The 18,703-nt window shown below is 26.9% G+C and overlaps 1 protein-coding gene across 1 annotated transcript in view; it reads left to right on the top strand.

Annotated features, from left to right (window-relative positions):
- LOC119674286 (dual specificity protein kinase splA-like) overlaps positions 1 to 18,703 on the top strand; it is a 51,535-nt gene that overhangs the window by 18,627 nt on the left and 14,205 nt on the right. Inside the window, exon 2 of the mRNA XM_038085418.1 lies at positions 11,280 to 12,024. Within this exon, the coding sequence (XP_037941346.1) occupies positions 11,280 to 12,024 (745 nt within the window). The remainder of the gene's footprint in view (positions 1 to 11,279; positions 12,025 to 18,703) is intronic.

The following is an 18,703-nucleotide window of genomic DNA, read 5'->3' as shown; positions in this document are numbered from 1 at the left end:
TGACTATACATTTCCAAGTTACTAATGAAATATGAATTTGTTTCCTCTCTAGAGGCATATGATTGTTATATCCTTTTGTTTAATTAATTCATTGGTTTTACAGTTTCTCCTTAGATCGTTTCCCTCAAATTCGATGTACGTTGTTCTTTAGAGATTTTTGGTAATATTCATTTGGATAGCAGACTATCTAGCTGATTGTTCACTGGATAAATATAGTTTTTACCTGGATGCCTAACTAGATTCTTAAAATCCATTTAAGTCTATTGGCTATAACGTATAAAAAATTACCTCAAACCTTTGCTAAGTCTAAAATGCTTCTTAGATGGAGATCCTGGAATTGGCCAAGTTCCTCAAAAAAAAGCCCCTAAAATAGTGATTAAGGGGATAAATCAATCTTCTAATATGGTTCTTCAATCGGCTGAAAACTGTCAATAAACCTACGACAAAACTGACGATTAACCAACTATACCATAAATAGATTATAATTAATTGTAAATTTTTGTTCTGTTGAATGCAATAAAAACCAATCAAAAATAAAAATTATCTATAATATGCTTTTTTATATTGAGTATAGTTATTGTAATCTTTATCTGATAAAAAGTTTCTCAGAAACTGTACATATGTTTCAAAAAAACATAGCGCCCTAAAAGCGTGGGTTAGTCAAAATATTAAGTTGGCTACGCTGTGCTTGACTGAATTTTTATTTTCTATGCATTTTTCGTTTTTATTATTTGCTTCTTTTCTTTTAATATTTACTAAAGTTTCAACCACGCATTTTTTTTCGTTTATTTTTTTATCTCATTTACCAATTCCTCTGTTACTATATTTTTTGCAAGAGATATATAGACTTTTTTCTTCTTACTAACTTAATACTTTGCTTTAATACCAGTACTGGGTATACAGGGTTATGAAGTTTTAGTTTACATGTGCGTTGAACAAGTTTATTTGACAGTTATTTGCTGCCTTTACCCAAGCTGAGTGGGTGGGTGGCTCGAGCTGTTCAGTGACTGGGAGGGCCTGGTCGCTGGTCGGTCGGTAGATCATTGCATGCACCACACGAAAATTAAGTGTGTCAGCTAAGCTTAGAAATGTGACAACAACGGTGGCTGTGTTGCACTTAAGTGGCTCATATCAAATACTTTAACAATTCTTGGTAATAATGTTAACCAACAGGTTTTGTATGCACTGTCTTCGGTGCAGGCATGCAGTTATTTCTTAACTTTTTAAATAGACTCGTCGTACTTTGTATGCTATCATATAGTATATAAATACATGTATACGATAATAATTATTGTACTACTTCATTTGATATTCTGGGAATTCTACTTATCTTAGCTGGTAATTTATTTTTTTTTTCTCAATAAAAATGAAAGTGTTTCGATACAGTTAACAATTTTTATATATTCTATTTATCAATCGATATAAACAGTTAAGAAGTGCAAAGAACGTTAGAAATATTTCCAGTAATTTATTACAATCTTGTTGGACAAATAATTTTTTAATAAAATTGATCGATTTAAACACTTCTGAGCCGTGAAGAATTATTTTACAATTTCTACAGAAATTTTCAAGTCTGACGGTATTTTTGTTCGACAATTATTATTTTGTTGCAATAAAAGCTGCAATTTTTAATTATTTTATTATCATTATTTTTTTATTTATTTAACATCATAATATATACATTTTAGTTGAGTTGAAGTCTAATTGGGTTCGCCCAAACTATACATCAAACAGATATAAACTTGCAACAATAACGATGTTATATAGTGTATAACTTGTTAGCGCGAAATAATAAACCATACGTTGAATTTATAGTGTACATATTATTACATCAAAAAAAGATAAACTTGCAATAATAACGATGTTATATAGTGTATAAGTTGATAGTGCGAAATAATAAGCCATATGTTGCAACTATAGTGTATTATAGAAAATTAAAATTTTCTAAACTAATTATTTATTTAAATAATAGACAACAAGAAATTAAGTCAACTTAGTAGTTTTAAGACACTAGCTACTTGTAGAAATTTTGAACACTATTGTTTTTGAACACTATTATTATTTTTAATAAATTAAAATTTACTGTATTTTAAAAAATTCGTATTCGTAAAGAATACGTAATTTAATTATGGTTTTATTTCAAACCAGTCAAGAATTTGGTATTATATAAAAACTATTAATATCTATAAGTATTTAATGTACTTATTACATTTTGTACGTGCCTATATATATTATTTTATGTTATTATAAATTTATATGTTACATAATAACAAACTAATATAATGATTTTCGTAATTAAAAACTATTATAAAACATTGAATGTTCTTCTTTATAACACTAAATATTTTAATAACATTTTCTTTATAATGGAAAAGCTTTAATATATGTAAAATCTCTCATCGTTTTATTAATACATATATGTATTATTAAAACATACATTTTATTCAAATATAAAAACGTTTGTATTTCGTAAATAAATTATCGTCCTTAATTTTTTTTTGGGTCAATATATTAAAGGAAACGCGCAAGATACTTGTAGCAAAGAATTACAGGTCTTTTTTAAATTAAATAGACATACCTTTGTTTTTCAAAAGACTTGAGTTGACTTTTATACATTTGAAAAATAATACTTATAATAAAATGAGGGTAGCATTAACTCTTTTACTATCCGGATGTTTTCTTCTAGCCCATTTTATTTTTAAAAATGCTAACTATTATAAAGAAGAAATTGAATTTAAATATTTTACCTCGTCATCAGCTAGAGAAACCGATTAATTACAGCTTCAATTTTATTTTTTCTTGCAGATCAGAATTTATATAGCACAGAAAACTTCATTTGTCTGTGTATTTTTCTAGATCTTTATATTTATATATATATAGACAAAACATATATATATATATATAGATAAAATTAGTTATATGGCTTAATGAATTTTTTTTTGATTTTTTCATTTTTTTTATTTTTTTTATTATTTTTTTATGTTCTTTTGTTTTTTTAATTTCTGTTTTATTTAAGTAATAACATATTTATTGAACTGACTTGTTTTAGTTTCCTTTAATTTGAAAATAATTTTTTTTATAAATAAAAGCCCTTCAGAATTGTAACTTGATCATCAAATATGTATTTAGTTAGAGACAATAAAGTCTTTAATCCTGAAGAAAACAAACGAGAACATTACTGGTATTCGATTCATTTCTCAAATAATAAAATAATTTAGAAAACAGAAAAGGTTTTGAAAAATATTGATAAATGCAACTCTGGCTGGCATTCATGATGGAATGATAGCTTTTACAATTGAGATATATAGTGAGACACGCAGGCACCACAATATAATGCAACAATTGAACTTGAATTGAAATTGAAGATAGATATAATAACGAGTTAGTGAAAACTATTTTTTTTTTAAAGAAGAATAAGAACTAACAATGCCAACGCAGAGACTATGGTACACACAATTAAGATAAATTTGAAGCAACAACTATGTTGTCTTGTGTACTAATTTGTTTGTATGAATGAAATGTATTTAATTGCATAGTACAGCATAGAAATCTGTGTTCTAAATAAATTATTTAAAATCAAAATTTTTTTTGTGGTAAGTCCACTTAACAATGGGCACATTTTCAATACCTGATCTAATACTTTCTTAAATGAGGTTAAGATTTTTCCTATTTTACTCATCTATAACAAGATACAATTCAAGATAACGTGCTGTAACCAATTTTTAAAGAAAATATGCAAATATTAAATTTGAAAGACCTATCATATAAAAAATATATTTATTATTTGCAATCAATTACATCGAGTGTACAATATGGTTCTTAATTAATTAATGTGCACTTTAAACCTGAGAAATGTGGCAACGAAGCGGTTTTAATACACCTATGTGAAGAACCTTAACAAATTTAACTGACCCTAGTCGGCACAAAAACCATTTTGTACATTGATATCGTGAAGGGTGTTTACTAAAATAAAATCCAAAACCAAACATATATTTAATAATTCAAAGAAACAACAATGCAACCAAATACGATTTTCAAAGAATTAATTATTCCCTTATGAGGTGGAGTACTTGTACACACAATGTTTGCACTTTGCCGCTAGACACGTAAATTGTATTTCAAATGCATATTAGCCAAGCCAAGCCAAGCCAAACAAACAAACACAACAAACACAATATATTCACACATACATCTGTACTCTTGAATACATCAGAAAGTTCTGCTTCCATATTATTTACTACTTACTACTTCCTTTGCATGCAACATGTTTTTTTATGTTTTTGTTTTGTTTTTGATTTTTAATTTATAAGGCTTTTCAAATTAAGGGTAAAATAATATAAATAAAGCAAAAGAAATGCTTTTATAGTATTTTAACATAAAGCAACAACAACAACAATAAAGTTAATACATGCAGAATTACAACCACAATGAAAATATTGAACATACCAACAATAGCACACACACACACATACAAATTCACACTCATACTCCCATTCTCAATAAAAGCAACACAAACGCCAAATGCTGCAATCAATTTACTAATTCTTTTGTAAATTTGCGTAGGCGGTCAGCTTAGTAGTGGCAGCCGTTCTGTCTGTCGACTGTTTTGATGATGGCTTGACAGTCAGTGTAGTAAGTCGTTGTTTAAAAAAGTGCATTATTTGTGGTTTGTTTGGCTCACAATTCTTTGTGGTAGTTTTTTGCGCCATGTTGCAATATTTCCATGCGGTGTTTTTATGTTCCATTCCAACTTACAACTTACGTCATTAGAAAGTAGCTTTATGGTAAAGTAATAAATTTCTGTGGTCAAAATTTATTGTCTCTGAATATAAAAAATATTCAGAAAAGAACAATTGACGCAACTAACTGTAATAGTTAGTTCAGTCGCATGAAACATATAAATCAAACATTTCAAAAATCAAATATCTCAAATAGAATATTTTAAATCATTTAACGGTTTATTTCTACTATATATATTTATGCCATCTGTCACAAGGAAGAATTTTACATCCATGAAATAAACACAACCAAATATTCAGTTTTGGTTTAAATGATATTGTTAAATAATTTTGCATATACATATGTATATATATTTTCCACAATATTATGACATACATAAATAGAATCTCAAAAAAAAAAAAGAAATAGAAACAATAGGGGGTTTGTACAGCCCCCGTATTGTGTGTTTTTATTCACTATTGGATTAAAACAAAATAATACTAAAAAAAATTGTTCACAGTTTGTGAGGCAAAACTGCATGCTATTCCAATCTATTGTATAGAGTACTCCAGAAGGCGTTTGAAGAAATCAAAACATTATTTATTCGTATAGTCAAACTGCTATAAAACTAAAATTAAATTAAACTGATCGAAAGCTGTAAAAATCTAGTATATAGGTTAATTAGCCTAGATATAAGGTATTCAACTGTATCTGTAAAGTAAATTGACTAGGGCTCTATCGTTTAGGGATACCATAAAATATGTTACTGCTATGTAGCAGTGCCGCTGCTACATAAATAGATAAAGTTGCTAGAATGGTTTTATCCAAAGCTTACTTGAGCTCACGAATTGGTATTGTTCATTCACAGACCAAAAGAATTTCCGAAGGACCTTAGTAGTGAGCGTGTGAGCAACACCGAAAGACACGACTCTTTTACTCACATGAAAGTGTAACAACTTGTCAGGTTTTCTATACATGTTCCTTATTTTGTAGAATGACAGCTATGTCAAATCGATAAGATAAGGGTTCTCAACTGTTTTGAATCTTCTCCAAGCCAATGATAGACACTGACACATGAGATAGAATACAATTTTCTCCTTATTCGAAGTGTCACAGCCCCGACAGAAGTCATTGCAGTTTTTTTTGGGTCTCTCTTTTTTATATTAATTAAAACTAAAAATTTAAATGATTCTAGAAAAAAAAAATTATTGTTAGAAATTATTAACAATAATTTTATTAGAAATAAAATTTCATGAAATGTTAGATAAATTTGTCTCACTTAACTTATTGGCTTTTTTCAAATAACATAAATCTAACTTGATTCTATATAGCCAGGGACTGAAAAGGTACAAAAATAATATTAACCAATATAGTACATAGTACACATTATTTGCATCTGAACCGATACATGACAATTATTATATATTAATATGTATGACTGTGTAATTCAATATCTTTGTAATATTTATTCCTTTATATCTAGAATGATCTGATATTATAAATTATATTACTATTATCGCACTAATGCTTTCTCACAACACTTTTTAAAAAATATTGATCATTTTACTACTTAGTGTAATTGTAAAAATCAGAGAAAGCTTTAATTCTGATAAATTACAAAGAAAGAAACGCAAGTTAGAAGCATGCAATTGTTTCGGAACTAAGTCTATAAAAAATATCTTACTAAGATTGTTAATTTAGTGATAATTTAGTGATGTTTTAAATTATTTCCTTAATATTTTTTTTAAAACTTTTTAATATTAAAAACTTATAGTTTAAATTAATACTCTGATATGTGAGCTACTTTTGTTTTAACATGCTTAAGCTTGCGTGAATCTGTAAAAACGAAAAAAAATTTCATAATTTAACTAAGCATAATTAAAATGAAATTATTTCTGAAACAAATTAAAACTTTTGATAGTATGTAAAATACATATTGGTAAATTTACTGCGCAGTAAAGAGGGTCCTGATCTATACAGTTCTTGACATGCATGTAGTACTTTTTTTAAACATACAAGCTGCTTGTTGTTACGTCTACTTCCTTTTATTCCGAGATAACCGGAATTATTTTATTTTATCTATAACCGGGATTTATAAGCTATCTAGGTTTGTTGACTTCTGATCTATACGGTTCTGGCAAAAAATGCAGCAATTTCTTCAGACATCCAGCTGCAATTAAAAATTTAATCGTTCTTACGCTTGCTTCTGTTGTAGCTCGAGAACCCAAGATTAATTAAATAAGTTATCTAGGCCAAGTACCTCAAATAAATACCAGAACACGGAGTCCAGGTGTTAAGCAACTGTAAAACAGATGAACTTGTGAATGCATGAAAGCTGCTCTTCAATATAAACTTCTCTTTCGGAATTGTTGAACTGGCAATTAAACATAAATACCTGGGGTTTGCAAGAAAAGCCAAGACATCCGATATGAATATTTATTTACCCAGTATCGGTGATGACTCTAATGACTTTTATCGATGTTGTGGCTCTGCGGATGATGAAGCTGTTTCTGTATTCCACCTCATGTGGTAGTGCTCACCATTGGCTAGGAGATGTCTTCATCAAAATTTTGTGTGGGTCTTCCTAACTTAATTGAAAGCGTGACACTCTTTAAATTTGGATACATAGCCAAATTTATAGACTTCTCAGGTTAGTTTCTTTATACTTGAATTTGGGAGTATCGCTTTTAAAAAGAGACGTCTTTAGTGCTCTAGATATTTGGGGCTTTTATCTTTAGGAGAGTTTTCAGGCGATTTCATATACGTGCCATTATTTGTTCTTAAGTGAACTTTGATGTACAAGACTGACACTTCTACTACTTTCAATTAATAAATACATTATGGACCATGAAGAGTTTTAAATAGTTTGAAAAAGAAGGTATTTAAATTAATAAAAAAAATTAAATATTGTTATATATAATGTATAGATCTCAAAGGGGCTTTGGCTATAAATAAATTGAAAAGTAAAAGAAAACCAACTTCTTTCACTTCAAAACTGACTGCCAAGCAGCCCCACCGTATATGTGCATATAACATATCTCTATAGAAAATAAAGTTTTCATTATGGATTGGTCTCACATGTGAATGCAGTGGATATTGTCTGCTTTAATTTTAGTTTTAATTTTTAATTAGCGAAGTTTTATTATTCGTGCTGATTTGTTACTTTTTAAATGCGAGTATAAAAACAAAAAATCTTTCTACTGAATGCTGTGCAGATTTATTCGTAAAAACGGGGCAGTAAATGTTTAGTCTATTTTGAACCTATTAAGAATTTTATTTTCCATTTTGTGATTATTTGTGTTTTTATTCATTTTTGTGTCTGTACAGTAATTCCAAATGAGTTTAATTATTACCAATGATAATTGTTGTTATTGCTGTGATGGTGGCTTTGCTTTGCGCTGGTTTTCTATTATTAGATAGATGCTATTTATTAGATACTTAATGTCTGTATTTTCTTCCCAACCATTTTTGTTGTATCTACTATGCTTCCATCTGCTATTTAATTTATCTCTCATTTTATTATTGCAAATTTTACTTCCGTTATTTGCTGATTTTATGGAAATTTTGTGGGAATTTCATTATTGGTGGTACCCTTCATCTGCAGTTGTCACATAATTTTTTCTTCAACATATAATTTACTAAAATATATTAAAATATATAAAAAGCATTATTTATTTGATGCACTGGCAATAAGATACATTTTTTGAATTCATGATTGTTGGATGAATGTGCTTTTATTTTTTTTTTTTTTGAAATTATTTGCTCTTAATGGTGTGAAAGTGTTGCAAATTAATTTATTTGGCATTATGTGCAAATTGAGATTGAATTAAATGCAATTATGCAATAATTTCACTGTATGGGTGAAAACAATTATACGTCTACCTACAGTGAGGTGCAGTTGTATCCGCTTATGGACTGACTTGAAATTTCCTAGTACAAAATGACTTCTACATACTTTGTGTAATGCCAACATCGTTATCGTTAAAAGCAAGAAATTCATAAAGACTTGCAGAATGTCTGTTGGGAATTCATTGCGAATACTTCATAGATTGTTTTTATACTTATTCAGCACGTACTAAATAACCTTTGTCTGAATTCGTTGAAATACAAAATATTACAGTTTACGTTTTCAAAAAATCAAATCAAAATGTTTGAATTTAATATTTTTAGCTTAGTTTATGTATTTCCTTATTTATTTAGAATTTCTTGGAATTTATTTTTAAATTACAGCTTTGCACACATATGCTTCTTTATCTGAACTTATTTCTATTATATACACATAAGGGTATATATTTTATCAGTTTGGTTATCAGTGATGTAGTAGAAGATAAAAATTGGTTAAATCGCTTTTAAGATAAGAAAAAATTTAATGAAGCGTACTGTACTATAAATAAGGGAAGGTCAATTATTTTGCATTTTTTTTAATAAAGTAATTAAATTTTTTAATATGTAATTATTACATATATACAAGGTAATATATACCTAACACTTTTTAAAATCATTTTTAATTTTCATAGATTTTGAAACTACGATGATCTTTCAAATGAATCTTTAAAACTTATAAAAATGGTAGATCAAATTCTATCAGTACTATTTCGGTTAGGAAATAATTATTTGAATTCGCAAAATGATTTTAAATAAATACTTTAAATGCTTATCACTCAAAATATCTGCTAATATCTTTTAATTAATTTGTCATGAAATGAGGCAGGTACTGCCCTATTTTTTTTTTGTTAAACTGAATGAAATCTGGCATTTAAGGCTGAATTAGTTGTGACGTAAGATAGCAGTTGATCCATTCTATCTTATAATTTGTTTTCATTGACTTGATTAGACCAGTTAACTTACTTGTGATTGCTTGAATTACTTAAATCTCAAGTAAGTTAACTGGTTAACTGGTCTGAAGAAGTCAGTAGAAACATACTATTATGAAAAAACAATGCAAACTTGATGTAATCATACAAGAAAATTCTAGATCAACTGAGAACTGTTGAGTGAACGGATTGAACTATTGTTCTTTGTAGTTTTATACTGTTTTAGTTTATGTATACTCTGTCATAACTAATGACTGTTTCTGCGTTCTATAGTTTACATTTTCTACGTTCACAATGTTTATAATAACTATTACAGCCTAAAGACTGGTAGATAGCATTTAGATTATTAATAACTTTAAATTAAGGAGGACAACTTATGAGTTTCTCTTCAGTGATAAGAAAATGTATAGTCGAATTTATTCAAATGGTACTCTTAACGGCATGTTTTTATCCTAATATCCTGGAGTCTACTTGAAATAACAATAAGCTAATAATATTTTAATTTTCTAACTGAGATGGTATAAGACCTTGACACACTGGTACATCTTGTGTACACAAACGCGACCTTGAGGTTATTTAGTGTTACAAGATAACGTTATATAGTTTAGTTAGTTGTGGTGGAGGGAGAACGAGTCCTTCTCAACGTTTTATAATAAATATAGTTTAGATTGTTTAATATTACAAATTTCCACAAGCTACACGTAAATAGCTTGAAAGGTACAAATAAGGAAAGAAGAAGGTATGTGTAAGATATATGTGTGCGAAAGGGGTGGATGAGGTTGCGAGTATTGGAATAAGTCCGACCGAAGTGTAGAAATGTTTGCGTATTAATTCTTAAAATCAAAAAAAATCAGAAAAATTTATTTTTTAAACATATATGCTATATTTTCTTATTACGTATTGAATGCAGATTTGTACCCAAATCTGTTATCTGGATCTTTTGATAAGATCCAGAAAAATGTCATTCCACCACGTATAACCTAATATGCCATCTTTAATTATTATTCACACTGATCCAGAGAAGAAAGTTTCTGTAATAACATTTACTTATTATAAAAAGCAAAGATAATATAAAATTCAAAACAATTTTAATATTTTACAACCTACGAACTTTATATTTCACCGAATAAATAATGAGCTTAGATATTTTCACTAAATCTATAACAGAACTTTTATTTACAAACAAATCAATGTTGCCATCAACTACATCACATGATTAATGATTGTCATAGTTTAATTAACTAAAAATATTTAAAAATATATTCTCTAAACGTTAAACATAAATATGAATATGAATTAATAATTTGTTTAGCTTCTGACCACGTAAATGTTAAATTTATTTCATTTAAACATTGAAACTGTTTTAGTGCAAAATTATGGCATTTAAAATCAGCGATGATGTAAACTTTTTGAAATTGCAATAAAATTTAGCTAACAATAGCAACAATTGATTAAACGCTGAGATACATGAAGTAAAGTGACAAATGAACGCTCAGTAACCCCGAAAAATACATTTAACCAACATATGGGTGTGGTATGGAGCTAGTTACAAAAATTATTTAAATTATTTCTTTTTCAATTTTTTATTTGTAATTAAAAAAAAGTAGTTACACTTAACTGAACTTTTTCAAAAAAAAATAAATATATGTGTATGTATGTATGTATGTTAAATGTTAAATAACAAAAATGTAATATTATTTTTATACTAAAATTTTTTATTAAATTACAATTATTATTTTATTTTAGGTTGATTGATTTTGGTACTGAAGAGCATGAATATGACGACGTGCAAGATTTACCAGAAGAATCAAGCAATCAACAACAGCTGCTCAGTGATAATAACGAGACAACAAGTAGGCAACCAGCAACAACAGCAACAGCAAATACTGATGTACCGCCTGAAATACCACCACCAAAACAAAAATCAGTAAAAAATTCTAAAGCAAAAAATAAATCCAAATCTAAATCTAAAATACCAAGATCACCGTCATTAGCAAGTAGTCTAAGCAATAGCAACAGTAATAACAATCTTAGTTACCAGCAACAGCAGCAACAACCAACGGTTTCAGTAATACCACCACAAACGCCGCCTCTGCCATTGAACTACCAAAATAAATCGAAACATATGAATGGTAGTTCAACGCCAATTGCACCCCTAGGCAATAATCTCAATAGTTCAACACCAATAACAGTGACGCCAATTTCACAGCAAAGCAGCAGTATAAGTCACAGCAACAGCAACAGCAACAACAATTGCAATAATATTAATAACAATAATAATGTTAATAATAGTACCGTCAACATAATGGGGGGCGGCGTGCAACTAAGCCAAGGTACCACAAATGGTACCACAAATAATCATCGTAGCAATAGCATAAATATGGCATCACGTCGTCCCCAAATACAAATTTCACCAATTGCCGAATCGCCCAAACATTTTCAATATTTAACATTAACGGTGCGCAAAGATGAAAATGGTTATGGTATGAAGGTGAGTTATAAAGTTGTATATTCTCGTATATCTATATATTTTGCAAATATTCGAAATAGTTTAATAGTAATAGATACATAACATAATTTTGCTATTATACATTGTACTGTGAGCACCATGACTCTAATAAGCAGTTCATGGAAAATCTATTTAATATATATATAATATATATGATATATATAATATATATAATATATGATGTATATAATATGTAGAATGTATATAAAATATATAATATATATATTATAAAAGTTTTTATGTTTGAGTTCAAGAAAACGTACTACATCCTGAGATACACCTGTCTTTATGTTTCGTTTTAAGTTCTCAAATAATTTTATCTAATTATTTAACTATTAATATATGATTAGTAGCCTCTATGATTAGTTTCTTTAGTACAAAATATTTTTTTAAATATACTTAAGAAAAGTTATAGCGAATTTTTCGTTTGTAGAGAGAATTAAGTTTGATTTCATTCAGTATTGAAGAGGTTTTTATTTAAATCTTTTTTTATTTGTTATTTTTTAAAGTAAACTCTTTTTAACTTCAAACAGTTTTCTCAATAATGCTCCAATTTTTTTAGTTTCTATAAAGTACCTACAAAATGTACCGATTTACAAACTTTGAAAATAAAATAAACAGGATGAATAAATAGGATGATCATATAATTCGCAACACAACTGGTGAATTTTATTTACGATAACTGACAGAATGGGTGCCGGTTCATTATCTTGACAAAAGAAAACTTTTTTCAAAATGAAGACATACATTGACTGATCTTTTAACTATTCCGAAAGATCATTGTTTATATTACGTTTGGGAAACGTTCGACTTTTTTAATGCTGTTGTAGGGCGCTCAATAGTGTTAAGTAACTGTTGAAACTGTTATAATACTTGGTGTAGGTCTATGTTCCGTTTAAATTTTCAAATACTAGACGTAATCAGAAACAACGTGCAATAGCTGTGAAGTTTTGATGACAAAAATTATATTAAGATATATTTATTCTTTTTATTATGGTTTTTTATTATTCTTTTTTTTTACTATATACTATAATTTTTATTATTTTTAATTTTTATTATTATTAATTTTTATTATTATTGATTTTTATTAATATTAATTTTTATTATTATGAATTTTTCTTAATACTAAATTTTATTATTATTAATTTTTATTATTATTAATGTTATTATTTATAATTTTCATTCTTATTAATTTTTATTATTATTAATTTTGATTATAATTTTTAATATTATTAATTTTTATTATTATTAATTTTTATTATTATTATTAATTTTTATTATTATTAATTTTTCTTAATATTAAATTTTATTTATGTATAATTTTTATTATCATTAATTTTTATTAATATTAAATTTTATATATTTATAACTTTTATTATTATTAATTTTTGCTATTAATAATTTTTATTTTTAATCATTTTTATTATTATTAATTTTTCTTAATATTAAATTTTAATTACGTATAGTTTTTATTATTATTAATTTTTATTAATATAAAATTTTATATATGTATTTATATATAATTTTTATTATCATTAATTTTTAGTTATTAATTTTATTATTATTAATTTTTATTATTAATATTTATTATTATTAATTTTTATTATTATGATAATTTTAATAATATTAAATTTTATTAATATTAAAGTTTATTTATTTATAATTTTTATTATCATTAATTTTTATTATCATTAAAATTTACTATTATGAATTTTTATTATTATTAATTTTTATTAATATTAAATTTTATATATTAATAATTTTTATAATTATTTATTACGTTGATTATTATTGTTTACTAATTTTAAAGGACTGTCCACTTTAGAATGTTTTGCTATGCATCCATTGGTACTATTCATTTTCAACAATTTTATTCAAATGTGAATTTTTGATACTGCTTTTAAATTGATGTATGAAAAGCGATTTTTTGCTTATAACAGAAATAAGAAATAATAATTCTTATTTTACTAGTGTTTTGAAAATAATGTAAAATCGGTCATTTACATTATTATTGAACGCATATTAACTAAACGTATTCATCAAAATTTTTTTTTATTCATGTCGGGATCTTAAATTTTTTATAGGTAGATTAATGTTATTTTTCGCCTCTTTATTAGCATATTTTTTTTTTCATTTGGGTGTTATTAATCTGTTTCCGATAAGAAGTGTAGTTAATTATTTTATTAAGTAAAACTTTTATGTGTAATCATCAAAATTGTTGTATCTCTTGGCGATAATGTCAAATTTTATTACAGAAATCTGCGCAGCACAAAAATACGATGTAAATAAGCCATAAAATACTTTCACGCCAGTGAGGATGACACCATTGCAGTACACTTATTTGTGTCAATTAATAATTAATATTTCGCGTTAATTTATATTGTAATCATTTTCATTTCATATTTCAATACAAAGATATTTAATAATTTAATAGATTGATTTCTTTTCATTTAATACAGACTTTATCTAACTTTCTTTGTTAATCATTTAATACACAGTATTCAGGAAATATGAATTTTATTGGCTTAAATAAATGATAAAAACATTTTTGATAAATGTTATCTCTCTATAGTACGTTTACCTTAAGGGATTTGATAAGATTTAAATTAATAACTAAAATTTATTCAACTTTAAAATTTTATTTTCACTTTCTGTAATATAATTAAAATATATAATGATAATACTCTGAATGATATACCAATTAAACACAATTTTACTGAACAAATAAAACAAAATATATTATTAAATTAAATGCTCGGTTAACTACACGTTACAAATTATTATTATACACAAAATATATAATTTTGTTTGAAATATGACAAATTACAAACAAGCCTTGTAAATTGTCTTTCCCGTATGTGTATATGTGTATATATATATATGCATATAATTATAATAACATTCACGTTATTCCGACATTTTCACCGAATTCATATAAACAAATAAATAAATATATTTATATTTTTTTATAGATATCTGTGTGTTTGCATTTAAATGCTCATGTCGATTAAGTCAGCTTTTTGCCTATATTATATTTTTATACAAATATTAAATATTAGTATGAAGTCATCATCGTGATGATTAAGATAATAACGAACTTTTAGCGATAACTTTGATTATCATTATTTTGTGATCATTAAATTTTTAGTTGTCGCATAGTCACAACAAAATCAGATCTTTGTATGTTTCCGACTTTTACTGTGAGAAGTATTAGCCATACTGTCTCATGCAGTTATAATAAACATTTTTATGAATATACACACTTCATATGTATTAATCGATCTTATTTTGTCATTGTAGATAATTTAATAATATAAAAAAAGGAAAACTTTTTTTTTTGCATTCTTGTTAAACTGCTATTATTGTTAGTAAGAGTTAGTTTATGATATGGAAATAGGCAACTATTTTATGACAAAAAGCTATTTTTTTATAATAATGAAAAATGTAGTGTAAATAAAATAAAATGCAAATTAAATTAAATTCAACTAAATATATACGAAGGCTGCTTGATAAGTAAGTTTAGATTATGTTATGACGACAATGTTAAGCCCCATGTTATGTAGAGTGTCACGGGCACGTCAAAAGAGTATCACATAAGTTTGTCAGTTTCGTTTTTCTTACTTATTAATAGTTTTGTATTTTTTCCTTGTGCCTAAATTTTAAAGGAAATATATACTTACATACATACATATAACACGACTTTGACTAGTGACGAGGTACAGATAGCCTCAGCTCTCATGACTGAATTTAAACCGGTATTTGATTTTTCTCTCACTCTCAGTTTTTTAATTTGCATTGAAAGCAACAATAATTTTGATTTTGACGTGCCCGTGACACTCTACACAAAATAGAAACAGATCAAGAACTTTTAACCTCTCATATTAGAGAAAATGTCTTCGTGTGTTTTAACCGAATAAGCCAAAGCTTCATGAAACATTCATTGATGTTTGTTCTGTTCTCTCTTCCCAAAGCAAGTGTCGTGGTTTTTCAATTAGAAGAAGCTTATTACCCGTACCTTGTAGAAATTGTAATCACCTTAAACTTTGGCACTATTCTTCTAAAAAAGTATTATCTTCGGATAACTACACTAAATAAATTTTAAAAAATATTCCTTGTAATTTTTTTTATGGCATGAAAAAATTTGAAAGCTTGAATCTACATTATTTCTCCAACATGGGAACTAATTTTGTTTTGACTTCACTCATAAGTTTTGATGAATTTGTAAAATGTTTCCACAAAACTTTAACGTGTTGGTTAAGCACAACCTTTAAAAAAATATAAAATTTTGATCAAAAAAAAAAAAGAAGCGATAAGCAAAATGGAAATTCTACATCATATTGTAGAATGATTCAAAAGTGATTTACTGGGTTTCGAATAATCGTATGAGGTATGAGGTCATATGAGGTAAGCACTCCACAGATATAGCGAACTAAATCAATCATCTAGTAATTTAAGATTTAAAGTGCGCGAAGTGGTGGTGATTCAAAGTGATAGTACAATAAAAATCTTAAGTAGACACATTAATAGCATTTGTTTAAAAAAAGTTATCACCAAGTTGAATAACACAATTACTGACTATAGATCAGATATATACTCGTGCAAATACTTTCAAGCAGTATTTGCAAATTATTTCACAATTATTCAAAAGAGCATCTGCGTTAACTTTTAACTGTATAGAAAATATAAGTTTACCACTCAACTTCGGAAACAAAATAAAAGGTCTTCCGATGAATGTGTTTCAGAAATGTAAAGACAGCTATATAAGTCTGAAATATCATGGTTTCTATTTTTTTTTTTATTTGTTCATTGTAATTAATTTTTTCGTAAAAGCTTAAAAGTACCAATATTATATGATTCTTTTAGATCTCTTCGATAGCGAAATTAAGATAAAAAGTAAAAAAATAATTTGTTTCCCCAGGACAACACTTCCAGACCATTTGCCAGAAATGGCCAGACCAAAATTTGTCCAACTACGTTATAAGATACTATCACATCCACCATCAGATCTTATTTTATCTGATTTTAAAAGAGAGAATAAAAAGTTGGTTTAATCGAATTTGGAATTGATCTTCACAGCTCATAAATATATTGATGACCTTAATAAATCCTATTTATTGTAAAACATAAAATAATGACCTTTGTGGTTTTTTCGTCAATAACTTGCGACAATACTTCATTTTTCCCTTCTTTGTAGTTTTTGAATTTATTTCTGACGCTATTATAAGAAATTGTATGTATGATTAATCTGAACAATCTAAGTCAAAACTTTAATAGTGTAGACTAATCGTCGAACTCTTTCATACTGTGCCATAAGTGAAATATGTTTGATTGGAAACCTCTATTTTATTGACAATAACTATACTATATATAAAGATCATAAACAGTGGTGAATTGCGAAAAATTCGTGGCCAAGAAGACCTGGATTAAACTGTAGCATCGCGAGCATAATTATCGGCAACAAATCAACATCAAAACAGTTTCACTTCAGGAAGGGTGTGATACAGTATCACGCATCATGGCCTTAGTATGGCATTACGCGTGACCATACCTTGTTAAAATAGATAAAATAGATAGCATATACGCATCTTCGGGACTATTTCACACCTTTGTGTGAGTGATGCGTTGCTGTGAGTATCGCGACTGATAGACCCTCATCCTATGTTGTTAAGATTAAGGTGACAACTAGTTCCTACTTGTAAGTAAGAAAGAGTACATTCAAGCGAAACTTATACATAAATGTAAACAGATGTATATAGATATATCTGAAACTATTTTTCACAAATTATAATTGGCAATAACTAAACTTATTTAATTATTAACTTGAAGTAAAAATTTTCTCATTAAAAACTGCAATGAAAAATAATTTCATTCAATATTTTTGTTTACAAAAAAATTTTTAAATGTTTGTTGTTTGAAAACAAATAGTTTTGGCGTAAATCTGTAATAAAAATTATTATATTTTTTAATTATTTCGTTCATTATTAATAAACTTTAAACCATTAAAGTTCGTTTATTTTGGTTTTCATTCAAAAATTTCATTGTTATTTTCGATTGTTTTGATGAATAAATAAGCAGGAAATCTGTTGAAGGAGTGAAAATTGTATATATAGTATATTTGTTTTTTTTTTGGAACTCTTCATAAAATTACAACACAACAATACAAAATTACATTATAAAGCATTAAAGTAGCCATAAAGGCGACACGTGTCTTAACTTAATTTATTTTAAACAAAAATCTTGAATTTACTTTACCGGAAAATGTACAGAAATTGTTGTAAAACCATAAACTTGAACTTGTTGAAAAATTGCTGTACTTGCACTCGTTGGAGAGTATGTGAGTGGCTACTCGGATGTATCTACTACAAATATATGGAAATGAAGTGAATTAATACGTGAAATACATATATTGTATTAAAATTTTAATAAAATTTTAAATATTTTAAAATAAACAAAACCTTTTGTTTACATTTACAAACTGCATTTGTACTTCTCCCATGTTTCTTGACGATCCACAAAAGCCATATGTGCCAACGCCAGTGCCAGTGCCAGTGCCAGTTTTAGCGATGGAAACGGAGCCAGTGCGCTCGTTCGCATATGTACGTCATATACATTAGCTGTCAAAGGAAAAAATAGTCAACTTTAAATAAATTTTATGACAGTG

The sequence above is a fragment of the Teleopsis dalmanni genome, chromosome 2 (assembly GCF_002237135.1).
Source record: "Teleopsis dalmanni isolate 2A chromosome 2, ASM223713v2, whole genome shotgun sequence".
In the NCBI taxonomy this organism is placed as follows: Eukaryota; Metazoa; Arthropoda; class Insecta; order Diptera; family Diopsidae; genus Teleopsis; species Teleopsis dalmanni.
The sequence above is the reverse complement of the archived record's forward strand: the minus strand, read 5'-3'. Positions and strand labels throughout refer to the sequence as shown.